Below are 16,236 nucleotides of genomic sequence, written 5' to 3'. Positions count from 1 at the left end.
AAGCTGAGTGTTGGACATTGCTGGTGCTACAGGGACTCGCAGCTATAGTGTCACGACAGCATTACAGTTTTTTTTGCTGCATGATTCAGTCTGAGATAAACATTAAATGCTCCTATCCTTGGGAATTGAATGTGTAGAATTTTGAAGGTGATTTGACTTGGTTCCTAGCTGTTTGTCTTGTCCCAGTGCTTGTGACTCTGCTGGGTATGCTTGAAAAGTATCTTCTGATATGTGTTTGACCTTTTTCCTGCCATTCAGAGGGTGCTAAACAAGGTGGGAGTGAATAAGGTGTTTGTGTCCATTGCTAGGGTGTCCGAGGTGAAGTTGGAAGTTGATGGCAGAGGTTACCTTTGCTGTTGGAGACTGTATCAGACCATTTCTACACCTGTTCATTGCCAAGATTTACTTAAGAGACCTATTCCTTTAGAAAGCAGTGAGATAAAGTTGATTGGAGGTTGTTATTAGTGGCCCCCTCTGCTGATTGGAACAGTAACAGTCCTTTTTCGAACCTGCTATCACCCAGAAAAGTGCATCAGAACTGAAAACAGTGTTTGAACTGGGTATATCAGATCCACATTGTTCATGATTATCTCCAGAATTGAGTTTGCAAGGATTTTGGGGTGATTTCTATAGGCGAACCTTCAGTTTTGCTTGTTGGTTAGTGCTGGCTGGGTGTTAGGAGGAGTGCTGAGTGAATTATTCATGCTCTATTGCCCGTGGCAGTGCATATAGGAGTATTATAAGAACCGCGACAGATGATGATGATCCTTAAATGAGGTATTTTGTGTTGGAAATCAATATGCATAGCACTAAATATAATAAAGTATTGTTGTGGTATGATATCTTCGAAAACATTTGTAACAGAAATCAAATGCAAATGAAAAATGAATACCAGATTTGTGACAGTAGTAAACCATTAAATACATGTTCATGTTGTTGAATTCATTGAGAAAAAGTTTTCAAAAAGAACTCTGTAACATTGAATGATCATCGAAAAGATTCCAATCAGATTTCTTTATCAGAAGAAGCTTGTTGTTTGCATTGTCAAGTTGTTCACTTAGCTAGCAAAACATTTCAATTTTTTTTTGTGACACAATAGGATGGGACTTTTCAGTAGGTAGTTAGGGATGATATAGCACTTTGAAAAACATTGGAACAAGTTAGTATTGAGGATGTTTCGAAGAGAAAGGCGAGTTTCTTTGTTGCAGGTATGCTCGCAGGGTGTGAGCAGGGGTTTTAGACTTCCATTTTTGGAAAATGAATGAGATTTGAAGCTTTGTTGTCTAATCTTCCTGTGTATGGAGCATTGCTAGTTAGGTGTTCATTATTCTCCAAGTGAAGCAAATTAATTTCAATGATCAAATCAAAGGATTTCAGTCATTCTTTCAAAACAGGGTTGTTCTAGTGTATTAATAAATGTATCCACTTTTTCTTGTAATGCAATATATTAAAAAAAATACATAATATCTGTTTCACTAAAAAACTAATTAAATATACAATTTCAATTCATATTATTCTTTTACAAATATATTAAAAATATATAGCATAATATATAAATGAATAAACCCATTCAAATATTCTTAGAACTCACATAAAAATAAGAATGAAATCATGACTTATGAGGTTTCTCATTCATAAAAACCACGTCAACAAACATATATACAAAAGCACATATATAATGAAACCATGACTTAGGAGGTTCTTCAAGCATAAAAACCTTCTCAATAGATATATATACAAATACATATATAATGAGACCATGACTTCCAAAAACCATGTCAATAGGTATATATAAATATACACATATAATGAAACCATGACTTATGAGGTTCCTCAAACATACGAACCATGTCAATAGGTATATATAAAAAAATGCATATATAATGAAACCATAACTAACGAGGTTCCTCAAACATAAGAACCAGGTCAATAGGTATATATAAAAATACATATATAATGAAACCATGACTTACAAGGTTCTTCAAACATAAGAACCATGTCAATATATATATATATATATATAATGAAACCATGACTTACATGATTCCTTAAACATAAGAACCATGTCAATAGATATATATAAAAATCATATATAATGAAACCATGACTTACTAAGTTCCTTAAACATAAGAACCATATCAATAGGTATATATAAAAATAATAAAGAAAAATTAAACCTCTATTGTTAATCAATAATTGATCTCTTATACTTAGGGTGGGTTAGTTTAGGATGCTCTCCAATCCGTTGCCTTGAAAAGGTACATACCACGCAGGTCCTCCAATGAAGAAAATATTTCTCTCTCTTCAAAACGTGGATTAACTATTAATGGAACTTCAGATTCGTCAGACTCTTCAAAAGGTGTATGAGATATCAATGGAACTTTAGACTCGTCAGACTCTTCAAGAGGCATATTAGCTATCAATGGAACTTCAGGTTCATGAGCCATGATGTTCGCCTCCTCTCCTTTTATTGATAAGATGCTCTGGTTCATTTCATGAGTAGTTTCAGGTATGCTTGTATTTTCTATACCTTGTGAAGCAAGAACGCTATCCCCAACTGGGATTTGGTCACCTCCATCTTCACTAGATTCCAACTTTGGTTCATTCTTACATGAAGATGAATTACTTTCTTTTGATTCTGTTGCTTTTATACCTCTGATCACCTGTGCATGACATACATTATTTGAACTAATGATATTATATATTCAAACATGCAAGAGGAGAGTGTGCACTTATGAATCAAGAAAACTTACATATCTATCTTCATCCTCATAAAGCATCAACAAATCTCCTTTTTGAAGACCATGTTCTCGAATGAAAGCCCCTACAATATGTGTTAAATACAATCCATAAAACTCTCAAATATATGAAGAAAACAATCCATATAAAGCTCCAAAATATATGTAAAATAACGATCCATATAACTCGACAAAATATAATTAAAAAATAATCCAGAGAACTCCAATTCTACTACCCCATTTCAGATTTCTTGAGATCTACTACATTTTCAATTGCATGCATCTTACTCTTATTGTTTGACTATTGAATATTTAAATTTCTTCAAACTTACCCGTATTTTCCAATATATACATTCTAGTCTTATTGTTTGGCCAGAACCTGCACATTATATAGTACAAGATTAATTCACATAAATTTGTTCCTTTTCCTTTTCTTAAAAATATATTTTATATAATATAAGCAACTTCAACCTCCAAAAGCTCTAAAAAAGGTTGTTTTCATTTAAACTTATTGTTTGTGGACTAATTAAGTCTTTTACCATTTTGAATCTTCATATCAATATCAAAATATTCAATAACGACATAATTTAATGATTTACCTGTATTTGAGAATCCAACTGCGATCATTGTCATGGTCCTTTGCTGATATGACAATGCCTTCCTTCATCTCTAGGCGTGGAAGGTTTGCCTCTGCAGCTTTCTAACATGTGATAAGAATAAAAAAGATTATTAAAGATCCCATTTATTTTATAAAAGTCTTAGAATAGGTAAATCTGAGGTGGAAGCTTGAATCTAATAGGTACATATTTTTTCAGCATAGTAATCTATGAAAGAAATAACATTATGCTTGCATGAGAGGCTTGCTTCTGGAATGGAGAGAAATAAAAATAAGAAATTTTAAATTTAAATAGATATTTATTTTCTATTAAGATAAGGTGGGTGTTTGACATGACCTAAATCCTGAACAAAAACAAGGAAGTTGACCAAGGGATAGTTAGAAATAGCTAAAAATTAAGATTAACGAAATGATAATATAACCAATTTGAAGGACAGTAATCCAATTCATGTAAAATATTATCATCTAATTTTTTAATTGAAAAGACAAATCGATTAATGATATTAGATTTTCACAATCAATAAAAAATATTGCTAAATTGTTTCTCATCTCTACCACAAGCAGAACTACCACAAGGCCTTTATTCTCATCTCTTCGCTCTCCCAATACCACAAGGCCTTGGATATGCTAGTGAGAAAGCAAACATCTATTGAACAAGTAATCTATTTTTAGAAGCGAGATGGGAAAAAAATGGTAATAATTATATTGCCATTTTAGACGAATCCAGTTGAGAAATAAGTTGAAATGATTGTTTAAAATACAAATTTGTAAACTATGCACATAAATCGTATCAAAGTGAGTTACTGCTTAAAAAAGAAAATTTGAAACTGTCTTGGAAGTGTTCATCTCATTTATTTTATTAACAAAAAACTTGAAAGAGAGTTCAATTTAAAGACCAATTATTGTTTTAAGAATTTTATTTTTGAGTATTAATGAATAGTTTCATACTCAAAATTCAACTGAAATGCATAAACAAGTCATAAAAATTGCAGCCAATAAACTTATATAAACCCAAGAAAACCAAAAATAGAGAATAAATATAGAAGAGATTTGACAAAGACAGAATAAATCTAGTAAGAAGTTACAAAAGAGATTTGATAAGCTGTAATATGGAAAGGCCAACTGAAATACTTTTGAAAAATTAAGTTTTTTTGTTTTTTTTGAAACAAAAATCTATCGAGATAGCGTACATGAAATAAACTCACCTGCAAATTGCCAGGCTTCTTCGGTTCTTGAGTGAGCTACTTCGGAACAAATAGTCTTCTTGGAATGAATGACATAAGTGAAAGTGTGTAATAGCTATGTGAAAATCTCAAGCTAGTGGGATGGGTTTCAACCCTCACAGGGATTTCAGATTGGGTTTTTATGATGATTACTTTTGGGAGTTCTAAGAGAGGAGAGTGCAGTTATGGCACGATGATTTAATAGTATTGATTAGAATGACACAACGTCAACATGGTGGTTCTTTTCTGATATTGACTTGAGACCCTGGGATCATTCTTGGTTTCAGTTCGGATTTGTCTGATGATTGTGGAGTTTCTTTGGCATTGCTTGAGGACATGCAATCTTTGGGAAGGGTGGATTGTAATGTCCCCATTATCAAGTTCCCTTGTAGTGTAGTTGGTGTTGGCATTTTGCATGTGTGAACATGATAAGAGGAGTATTTCAATGTTCCTAGTGTTTTCATAAAGTTCCAAGACTCGCCCAAACTCTCAGAGACTCAGCGAGTTGCAAGTCAAGTCACCTTAAGTGTGTCCCAGGGATCCGAACTTTGACTCAGATTGAGTTTGGGTGAGATTCGTTGAGTCCTAGTGAGGTGTGTCTTTTGGACTCAGCTAGACTCAATTTTTTTTTAATTTTTTTAAATCTCAAAATTTAAATGCTTTTTTGGTTTATGACATGCCCCCAAAATATACGTGAAATATAACAATTAACTCCCCATCTTTGTCTTCAAGTTAGTGTCATTCTCTTCATCATAATATATACATGAAATATAACATTTAAGTATAAGGACTTATACTTAAATGTTATATTTCATGTATATATTGGCAAGATGTTTGAGAGTGTTTCAGATTTCTAGGAGTTATAATGAAAATTCTAGTTTTGAGAAGATCTTACAAATTTTCAGACACTCAAATTTCAACAATCAACATGCTCCTATTAGTATTCTCTTGCTCTCTCTATCTCACTCATTTGAGTTGCTTTGAACTGTAGACCTATATCTCTCCCTATCACTCTTCCTTTATCCCCTCTCTCTACCTCTTTGTATCTCACTCTCTCCTTTCTCCCCCACGATCTAGGCCTATCTCTCTACCTCTCTCTCTCACCCTTAAATTGTCGCGAGGTGTGCTACCCTCAAACTCATTTTGGTGTTGCCCCCAATCCCCCATCAAACTATAAAGTCTAAACATGTAAGAGGCCAATGATGAATAATGAACATACAAATCTACATAATACATATCCCTTGTTGCAAATCTCTACATATTCATAGTTAAAAAATATTTTAGCGACTACATCATCCAGGACCTACCTTAGATGCCTTTGTAGGAGGGATGCAAGCTTCTCTGAGCCATATACCTCTGGTTATTGTTTTGATATTTGTTTGGAACATTTGATGTCATGGATTTCATATTCCGTGAGTTTTGTATACAATTGACAATATTTATATATTTAAGTGTGCTATTTCCTTCAGCTACAATTTGCTTTTATACTTATGTGAATGATGTATACTTGTGTATGTGATCGAATTAGCTTCTATTTGTTGATGTTATTGTGTCTTTAAGGTTTATTTAATAATGGGTGCATGAAACAAGTTTCAAGTCCTTAAAAATCTCTTTTTTTTTTTTGGTTTTTCACTTGCCTAGTTTGCATCGAGTCACCCTCGTCAAGTCCGAGTCTTGGATCCATGGTTCAAACAGATTAGTGGAGATGAATGACACTTTTTGGAGTGATTGGACAACTTGTTTGTACATACTATATTTAGTAAGTGTTAGTCTGGAGACCGATTAGAGCAGTAGGGAGTTTTGGACGACTTACTATTTTTAGCGTATTACTATTTTTAGTAAGTGCTATATTTGACGAGTCTCAGTGATAGTTCCCCTCAACTTTAGAGAGTAGTATCTTCAGTTTCAGAGTTTGCATAGTTTTTGCTATTTTTAGTATATTACTATTTATTTTAAATGTTATTTTTTTCAGTCCGAACCTTCCCTAAGCGTCAACGTATAGAGTCTTTAGTATGAGAACTTGGTGATTTTTCCTAAGGCTGAAAAATATTATTCTATTTATTTCACTTAAATATTTTATAAAGTGACTATGAAATAAGTGAAATAAATTGTCAAATGAACCCCCCTTGGCTACGCCTAGATAGATACAACTTCAAGTTGCTTTTGCAAAGTGACTAGGTGGGCCTAGTGGTGGACGTGGGGACTTCAGTGAGAAATTAAAGATTAAAGTGAAAATTGAAAAGGCAAAGTGGACATGGGATTTGACGGAGAAAATAGAAGAACTAAAAAGCAATATTTTATGAGTAAAATGTGGACGTCCACTTGGGGTGAAAAAGAAAAGAAATATTTTAGAGGGCAAAATAATATTATTTTATTATCTCTATGTTGCCCTAACTTGTGTTGTCCTAATTTCTCATCGAGTTTCTATATGTTGGAGTTTTGCTACATTTTGGATATGCTGGAGTTTATTATTTCTGGTATTTCTCTCGGATTGAGAAGAAGAAACCTTACATGGTTCAGAGATCGAATGGGGTTCATCATAAGCCTTTGGAGGACGAAATCCTCTTCCAGTAATCAGTTTCGGTGGTGTAAGATCAACTCTAGCTAGTCTTTGTTGGAGACACCATTCAGGTATTTTAGTGTATTCAGATTTGATCACTCGTGTGGTTTCTATCAGAGCAGTCTATAGGAGTTTGGATAATTATTGGCAAACATTGTGAAGGAGTTTGGATGTCATACTTGTTGAAGCTGAGTGTTGGACATTTCTGGTGCTACAGTGACTCGCAGCTATAGTGACATGAATAGTGACTTGCAGCTACAATGACATGAATGGTGACTCACAGCATTACAGTAATTTTTGCTGCATGATTCAGTCTGAGATAAACATTAAATGCTCCTATCCTTGGGAATTGAATGTGTAGAATTTTGAAGGTGATTTGACTTGGTTCCTAGCTGTTTGTCTTGTCCCAGTGCTTGTGACTCAGCTGGGTATGCCTGAAAAGTATCTTCTGATATGTGTTTGACCTTTTTCCTGCCATTCAGAGGGTGCTAAACAAGGTGGGAGTGAATAAGGTGTTTGTGTCCATTGCTAGGGTGTCCGAGGTGAAGTTGGAAGTTGATGGCAGAGGTTACCTTTGCTGTTAGAGACTGTATCAGACCATTTCTACACCTGTTCATTGCCAAGATTTACTTAAGAGACCTATTCCTTTAGAAAGCAGCGAGATAAAGTTGATTGGAGGTTGTTATTAGTGGCCCCTTCTGCTGATTGGAACAGTAACAGTCCTTTTTCGAACCTGCTATCACCCAGAAAAGTGCATCAAAACTAAAAATATTTTTTGAACTGGGTATATCAGATCCACATTGTTCATGATTGTCTCCAGAATTGAGTTTGCAAGGATTTTGGGGTGATTTCTATAGGTGAACCTTCATTTTTACTCGTTGGTTAGTGCTGGCTGGGTGTTAGGAGGAGTGCTGAGTGAATTATTCATGCTCTATTGCCCGTGGCAGTGCATATTGGCGTATTATAAGACCTGCGACAGATGATGATGATCCTTAAATGAGGTATTTTGTGTTGGAAATCAATATGCATAGCACTAAATATAATAAAGTATTGTTGTGGTATGATATCTTCCAAAATGTTTGTAACAGAAGTCAAATGCAAATGAAAAATAAATACCAGATTTGTGACAGTAGTAAACCATTAAATACATGTTCATGTTGTTGAATTCAGTGAGAAAAGTTTTCAAAAAGAACTCTGTAACATTGAATGATCATTGAAAAGATTCCAATCAGATTTCTTTATCAGAAGAAGCTTGTTGTATGCATTGTCAAGTTGTTCAGTTAGCTAGCAAAACATTTCAAATTTTTTTTGTGACAGAATAGGATGGGACATTTCAGTAGGTAGTTAGGGATGATATAGCACTTTGAAAAACATTGGAACAAGTTAGTATTGAGGATGTTTCGAAGAGAAAGGTGAGTTTCTTTGTTGCAGGTATGCTCGCAGGGTGTGAGCAGGGGTTTTAGACTTCCATTTTTGGAAAATGAATGAGATTTGAAGCTTTGTTGTCTAATCTTCCTGTGTATGGAGCATTGTTAGTTAGGTGTTCATTATTCTCCAAGTGAAGCAAATTAATTTCAATGATCAAATCAAAGGATTTCAGGCATTCTTTCAAAACAGGGCTGTTCTAGTGTATTGTTTTATACTTTTTAACTGATAAACTATGAATTTTAGGCGTTGTAGGGAATTTTGAAAGCTCCAATTGATATTGGGAGATGCAAAGGATTAATACAGACCTAATGCACTTGGTCGGAGGTCTTGCAATTAAAAATTGAGTACGAAATCAATTTTTACCTTCGCTGCCCTGTCAGAACCCTACTTAGGGCTTTAGAGAGGAATCTGGAGTTTTGGGGCTTAAACACCTCCCCAACACATGAAATAGGGTTTGTAGGTATATGTCAACCCAACCCATTTGTTCAAGTAGGTTTTGTACCATTTTGGCACGTGTGAGGGTGTTATCAACTTTTCTCTCAAAAACTCAAGTTTGGAGACTAGTAAGGCTAATTAGGAGGTCTTGCAATTAAAAATTGAGTACGAAATCAATTTTTACCTTCACTGCCCTGTCAGAACCCTACTTAGGGCTTTAGAGAGGAATCTGGAGTTTTGGGGCTCAAACACCTCCCCAACACATGAAATAGGGTTTGTAGGTATATGTCAACCAAACCCACTTGTTCAAGTAGGTTTTGTACCATTTTGGCACGTGTGAGGGTGTTATCAACTTTTCTCTCAAAAACTCAAGTTTGGAGACTAGTAAGGCTAATTAGGACTGATTTTTTTCCATTATGAAGGGTTTGCACTTCAGATTGGAGGCTGCCACTGTAGGAGTTGTATCTTCATAAAGGGTATTTGAAAGTCGGTTTAGATTCCCAGGACCTCCATAAAAGTAGCTGTTTCGTCTGATTTGTCCTAAACAAGGCTACTAAGAAGGGACAATTTGTCAAACAAGTCACTGATCATTGTATTTTTGCTGCAAACTCCTTTCCCGTTTGCATCACAAATTTCTCACTCATCAATTTTTTACTGCAAATTATTCTAGCAGCATTGGACAGGAACTCCAGCTGCACTGCAGCCCTCGTTTTAATTTTGAGTATTCACGAATAGTTTGATACTCAAATTTCAAACTGAAATGCATAAACAAATCATAAAATGGTAGCCACTATACTTATTTAAATCGAAGAAAACAAAAAACATAGAATAATTCCAGCAAAAAATTATAGAAGAGATTTGATAAGCTATAATATGGAAAGCCCAACAAAAATACTTGTGAAAAACTAAGAATTTAGTTTTGTTTTTGAAATAGCAGCAGCATTATAAGAGACTACAAAGGTAGTGTAATGAAAGAGACTCACCTGCAAGTAGCGGTGCTTTCTTGGTTCTTGAGTGAGATCCTCTTAGAGCAGAAGGAAGAAAGAACCGAATAGTCTTCTACCTCTTGGAATGGATGACGTGAATGCAATTCTAACATTGTTTGAATGAAGATTTCAAGTGAGAATACCTAATATGGATATTCTTTTTGAAGATCTTAAGCTGGTTGGAGGTTTGGTAAACTAAACTAAATACTTATAGTGAAGCTCAGTCTAACGTCGCTTAATAACCTGAACTTGGCCCTTATGGCAACTTCTCTCATTTTTCAAGATAAAGATTGATGTCAGGAAAATCTAGTTTAACCATATAACTTGAGATAAGTTTAACAATATAATAAGAAAAAATTCAATGTGTTATGTCCACAAATCGGTTTCTTTAAAATATTAATATTTCTGTCCACTTTTTTTTGTTGATGCAATATATTTTAAAAATTTATAATTAATATAAATATCTATTTCAAATAAAAATTAATTAATTAAATATACAATTTCAATTCAAATAATTCTTCTAAGAAATATATATAAAATACTCAACATAATATATCAATGAATAAAACCATGAATATTCATGTAGCTCATATCATAATAAATTAATGACACCATGACTTTTGAGGTTTCTCAAACATAAGAACCGTACCAATAGTTATATATAAAAAAAATAAAAAATACATCGAAAAATCAAACCTCTATAGCTAATCAATAAGTTATCTCTTATGTTCTTATATTTAGGGTGGGTTAGTCCTCCCAACGGTATTTTAGGACCTCCTCCAATTCTTCAAAAGGTGCATTCCTCTTATCCAGTTGATACTCATAATATTTCTCTTCAAATATATCCGCTGGAAGTTCAAGTTTATAAGCCATGATATCTACCTCGTCTTCTTTTACTGGTGGGATGCTTTGGTTCTTCTTTTACTGGTGGGATAGAATAAAAAGAAATATTAAAAGCCCCATTTACTCCATAAAGGCCTGGGAAGTTTAAATTGCAGGTGGAAGCTTGTAATATAAAATACATTTTTTTTCAAGATGGCGACCTCTAAAATGAAATAGCATTATGCCTGCCTTATCATAAGCATGGGAGGCTTGCTTCTGCATATCTCTAATAATGGAGAGGAATCAAAATAGGAAATATTAACTTAACTCTTTTATTTTTTCGTTGACGTGTTTATCTACAGTTCAAGTGGATTGTTATCATCAATTTTTTTTAAATTAAAAAAAAAATAAATTTTAACATACTTCAAAAACCCATTTGTAGGACAATAACAACACAAAATGTTATCATCTAAATGTTATTCTTATAATATTGAACTATATTAAGAAAATGCACTGAGAGGGGGTTTACCAACCTTAGGAAGAACTATTCGTCCAAGATTGCTAACATCACTGTTTTCCAACTGCTTCTGCAAAAGGAGTCTCAATCCTTCATTTGATAATTGTGTCTAGGTATATCAAAGAAACCAAACTGTCAGATTCAAATATATGACAAGTTATGTGGGAAAGCAATACATATCTCAGTGTCCTTAAGTTTATAGAGAAAATACCTTGGTTTCATCTTTGGTGTTTGTTGGATGCAGATGAGCCAGTATAGAGCTATAGAGTCGTTTGTTCTTATATTTAGAGCACCTCTTCTCAAAAACTTGATATGGACGACGTTCTTTAGACCTGCAATCCCTTCTTACCTTGATTCTGTGCTTTCTTCGTTCAAAACTAGTTGCCTTCATGTTATAGGCATAAGATTGCATTTCCTTAAATGCAATGTGTTGTGTACATTTTTCATCTGGAGCCTGGTATGCAAGTTCTAGTTTATCAAAATTTCCTTGAAAGGTTGTATTCTCATTATGAATGCAACTGGAACTGCCAGATAAATTTGTTGAAATGGAAAGTGATGTGGGGTTTTCGAAAATTGGTTCAGCAATAACAGATTCTGTTTGTGGAAACAATGGGAAATCTTTCGCTGCTGATGAAGGAAACTGAATTAGAGGAGTGTGATCACTAGAACTGCCAGATAAATTTGTTGAAATGGGAAGTGATGTGCGTTTCTGGAAAAATGGCTCAACAATGACAGGTCCCGTTTGTGGTAACCATGGCAATTTTGTGGCTACTGATAATGGAGGCTGAATCAGAGGAGCTTGGTCAAAGAATGGGTTGGCATAATTGGCCATTGGAACAGGTGAATACTTCTCATTTGCTTTCTGGGGAATAGGCTGTGGGAAACCAACTTCATTCTTAACTGAAGTAGAGGGTTTGAAATTTAATATAGACTCAAGGCCTCCATTCATAGTGTTCAAATTTTTCTGCAGATTCAACGTGACTAGATAAGTATAATTTTTTTTGGGAAATTACCCCCATCAAAAGAATTATGTCTATAATACATATGCCCTTTCATAAAGCTGTTTTAAGCTAACATCTATATAATCCAGAGGGACTACTTCCATTCATTGATGAAAGAAGATTTGCTATAAGAGGATACCATGAAATTGAAATAAAATATGGGCATTTGAAAGAATGTCATCTATTTTTAATGACGATGAAAAAGTGCCAGAGAAAAATGACTGTACAGATGAAAAGAATTTATTTATATTTCTACCTATAATTGTGTTTTTTTTATATGTTTAATTTAATTATAACTGTAGTTCTAAAATAGCTTTATTTTGTTTTCTAATAACTTAAGTTTATTTTTAAAAGCTGAGTGTACTTATTTTTGCAGTCCAGAACAAAATTTAGCATATAAAATAAATATATATAAATTTAGTCTGTGCAATAGTAAAGAGTTATTTTTAATATGTTATTTGTATCCTTCTAAAGTTTTTTGTTTTTCAAGGAATTTTCATTTCTGTTATATTGTTATATTTATTAATTAATTTCATTTGACACACTACGATTGTTATAGATGTAAGAATTTAATTTTAAAGATACTTTTTTAATATTTTGTATGATTTAAATTAAATATACCAAATAATATATATAGAATGAATAATGATTATTGATTTGAATTACGAATATTTTATTATGTTGAGAGGTAGTTTACAATATCATGATTATGTACATACAATATCTATACTAGGTTTTTCTACAACAATTGCGATCCTTGATCTATCTGTATTGCCAAACAAAACCGCTCTAACAGAACCACTCTAACAGACTACCATGAACTTAGCTGCTCTGCAGTTCTTGTTATATTTATCAAACCCTAAAACCATCCTTGGTTCTCTTCTTTTCACTCTCCTCCCAATACAAGAAGGCCTTGGTATATGCTAGTGAGAAAGTAAACATCTATGCAAGAGGTAATCTATTTTAGGAAGAGAGGGAAAACACGGTGATAAATTGATATCACAATTGTAGATGAATTGAGTTGAGAAATAACTTGAAATGGTTGTTTAAAATAAAGCTTTTAAGCTATACACGTAAATCATATCAAAGTGAGCTATTACTTCAAATTTTATTGTATTTTACCTTTCTCCAGTAGGCGTGATAAGACTGGCCTTAATGAGCAGTTCTTCCATTGCCCTTCAAAAGCCTATAGTACAGGCACTTGAAACAAAAAGAAATCCCAATAACCGTGACACTAGTTAAAAGAGATCTCTGTGGAGGCATTGGAGGTACCATTTATCAAAACAAACAAAGGCTTCTAATTATTCCTCAATGGTTTTTTGGGTGCAAGCCTTTTTTTCATTAGCACATCCTTTAGTATTGATTGTTGTTCTCTGTTCAATTGTCTTTGAAGATTGAAGTGTTCTGGTTTGGTAAGCAAGAATTGATGAGCTATTTCTGAGAATGAGTTGCAAGTAGCAATAGTATCTATGAATTTTGTATTTCTTGTATCCATTAGGTCAGTTATAATGCATTAACCAGGATCTAATTATGTATAGTTGTGTTGCTCTTCTCTAAACACAGACCATTTCAAATATTACAGAAGAGGTCAAGGAATAGGGTTAAGAGTGCTGCATCTGCTGATCATCTCGATAATGAAAGTTGAGTTTCAGAATTAGATTTAAATTCTATTTAGAGAGCCCTTAGGTTTTAGATTGTTGTCTTCTTCATATTTCACAGGTTTAGCACTTCAATGCAAGCAAAAATGTTGTCCTTTCGTTTTAAGTATATTTTTAACCATGGGCAATAAAGAACAATAGGTTTTGTGTTGCCATTAATTTGTGTTCAAAAGGCAGTTGATTTGGAATTGAAAACTTGGTTGTTGATATCTATTGATCTGTGCTCCCTTTATGCTTTGATGGATCTCGATAGCTTCTTTCTAACAAGGGTTTGTTCTATAAATCATTCTTCAGCCTGTAGCAAAATGGGAGCTTTGAAACATGGTGTTGATATGCATTAAAGCATAAAGGATATTGAAATTTTGTCCAATACCTGCACTGATTAAGGGTTTGCATTGGAACTTGTGCTGCAAATATAAGCTAATGTTTTGCGTTCGTAAAATTGGTATTAGTTTGTATTGAAACTTGTGCTGCAAAATACAAGCTAATATTTTCATGTGAACAAATTGCTATTAATTGTGCTTTGTGAATAGTGCCAAGGGGAAAAATTAAAGACGATTCTAATATTTAAGATATTTTTCGATTTTCTATTGTTTTATAGCACGAAATTGTTTTTTGTGGCAAAATGGGAGCTTTGAAACATGGTGTTGATATGCATCAAAGCCTAAGGATAATGAAATTTTGTCAGATGCTTGCACTGATTAAGGGCTTGTTGAATAAAGCATTCGTCTGTTAATGCACAATTTTTGGACTTTGGCCCTCCTCACAAGCAAAGTGGTTGATGAAGAATTTCTCGTCTCCAAGCAATGTCAATATGTCATGGCATACTTACAAGTGTTCTCTACACTTTCACTTCACTGCATAACAGAATGGAGGAACCAAAATATATATGGAACACTTTAGTAATGCCATAACCTATTTTCTTGGAAATCTCTAGTGGTAGATACATCTTAGAAATAGGTCAATTGAGGCAAATAATCTGCTTTCTTTTGAAGTGCAATAATCAACTGAGTTGGGAAGCTGGTATGGCTTTTGTTGCTTTACATTATAAAATCTATTTTCCTATTGTACTCCATATTTTCATCATTTATATTTTTGTTCATAATCAAAACATGCACCAATCCCTTAATTTTATGCGTTCTTGACTATATCGGTTTCACAGGCAAAGCGGTTTTCAAAGTTCATGGGAGTGTAAAAAATTCTTGGAAAATTTGAATGTAAAGAATTCCTACTAATGGCTTAGCTCCCACATCATTTGGTAAAGTACCTAGCAGATATCTGTGTTCAGAAGGAAGTTGATTTGTAATTCTAAGCTTGGTTGTTGATATCTATGGTGGTCAGCTGAAATTTTTTAAACATTTTGACCTCAAAATCATGCACCTTTTCTGTACAATCTTAATATTGCTCTGCTATATCCTGCAAGTTAACTCAATTCCGATAGAAGTGATTCCCTTTTATTTTCTGCAACAGAGGTCTTATTAACAACAAAGTAGCCCTTTAAAAGCTTTTGTGTGTAGGAAATTATACATCTTTGCAAAGTATGGTGGAATTAATTTGCATCTGGCTCTATATATTGTGCTACTCCCTGTCTACAAAATTATACATTTCTGCAAAATTATCATGAACTTTATTTGGGGCTGACTCTATATTGTGCTACTCTTTGCCTTAATGTCGAGCACCTGGCTTATCTTAAGACATGCTCCTTTAAAATTCTAAAATGTGACAAGCACATTTTTGGACTGTAGTTTTGTAGCGATGTATATTGTTAACCATGGGCAATAAAGAACAAGAGGTGTTGTGTTGCTATTTATCTGTGTTCAAAAGGCAGTTTATTTGTAGTTTAAAGCTTGGTTGTTGATATCTATCGGTCTGTGCTCAGTTGATTCGTTGTTGATGGAACTTGATAGCCTCTTTCGAAGCCTCCATTTTGGCATAGGGGTTTTTTCTATAGATCATTCTTCAGCCTGTGGTAAATGGGACCTTCGATATGCATCTAAGTATATAAGGATATTGAAACTTTGTCAGGTTGGTTCTTTTAACTCTGCTCACCTATTCGAAAGGAGTAGATATAATATTGTCGATGTAGTTTGGTTGGTTATATGCTTAATTTACGAAGTTGCTTCTTAGTTGCTACTTTCTTGGTTTCTAGATTGCTAATGGTGGATAGGCTCACTAATAGATGCTTTTTAAAAAGCAAAAGGAAATCACAACCATTATTAGGCTGGGGTCTCATGGAGGGGTGCTTCCTAAAA

General features: G+C 33.8%; 1 protein-coding gene and 1 long non-coding RNA gene across 2 annotated transcripts; one reads left to right on the top strand and one right to left on the bottom strand.

Annotated features, from left to right (window-relative positions):
* Positions 1-2,049: 2,049 nt before the first annotated feature.
* On the bottom strand, positions 2,050-12,577 carry LOC131054595 (uncharacterized). Its single transcript, XM_057989137.2, has 6 exons — positions 11,537-12,577; positions 11,342-11,434; positions 3,338-3,438; positions 3,071-3,117; positions 2,754-2,824; positions 2,050-2,663 (listed from the first exon to the last, which is right to left on the bottom strand). The coding sequence occupies exons 1-6, from the start codon at positions 12,272-12,274 to the stop codon at positions 2,226-2,228; spliced, it is 1,488 nt and encodes a 495-aa protein (XP_057845120.2). The 5' UTR covers positions 12,275-12,577; the 3' UTR covers positions 2,050-2,225.
* On the top strand, positions 6,916-15,790 carry LOC131054596 (uncharacterized). The gene is made up of 2 exons (XR_009358470.1): positions 6,916-8,138; positions 15,147-15,790. It is a non-coding gene; the product is annotated as an uncharacterized LOC131054596 (long non-coding RNA).
* Positions 15,791-16,236: the final 446 nt, after the last annotated feature.

This window comes from Cryptomeria japonica, chromosome 7 (assembly GCF_030272615.1).
Source record: "Cryptomeria japonica chromosome 7, Sugi_1.0, whole genome shotgun sequence".
Classification (NCBI taxonomy): Eukaryota; Viridiplantae; Streptophyta; class Pinopsida; order Cupressales; family Cupressaceae; genus Cryptomeria; species Cryptomeria japonica.
Note: the sequence above shows the minus strand (reverse complement) of the source record. Positions and strands in the feature narration are given on the sequence as shown.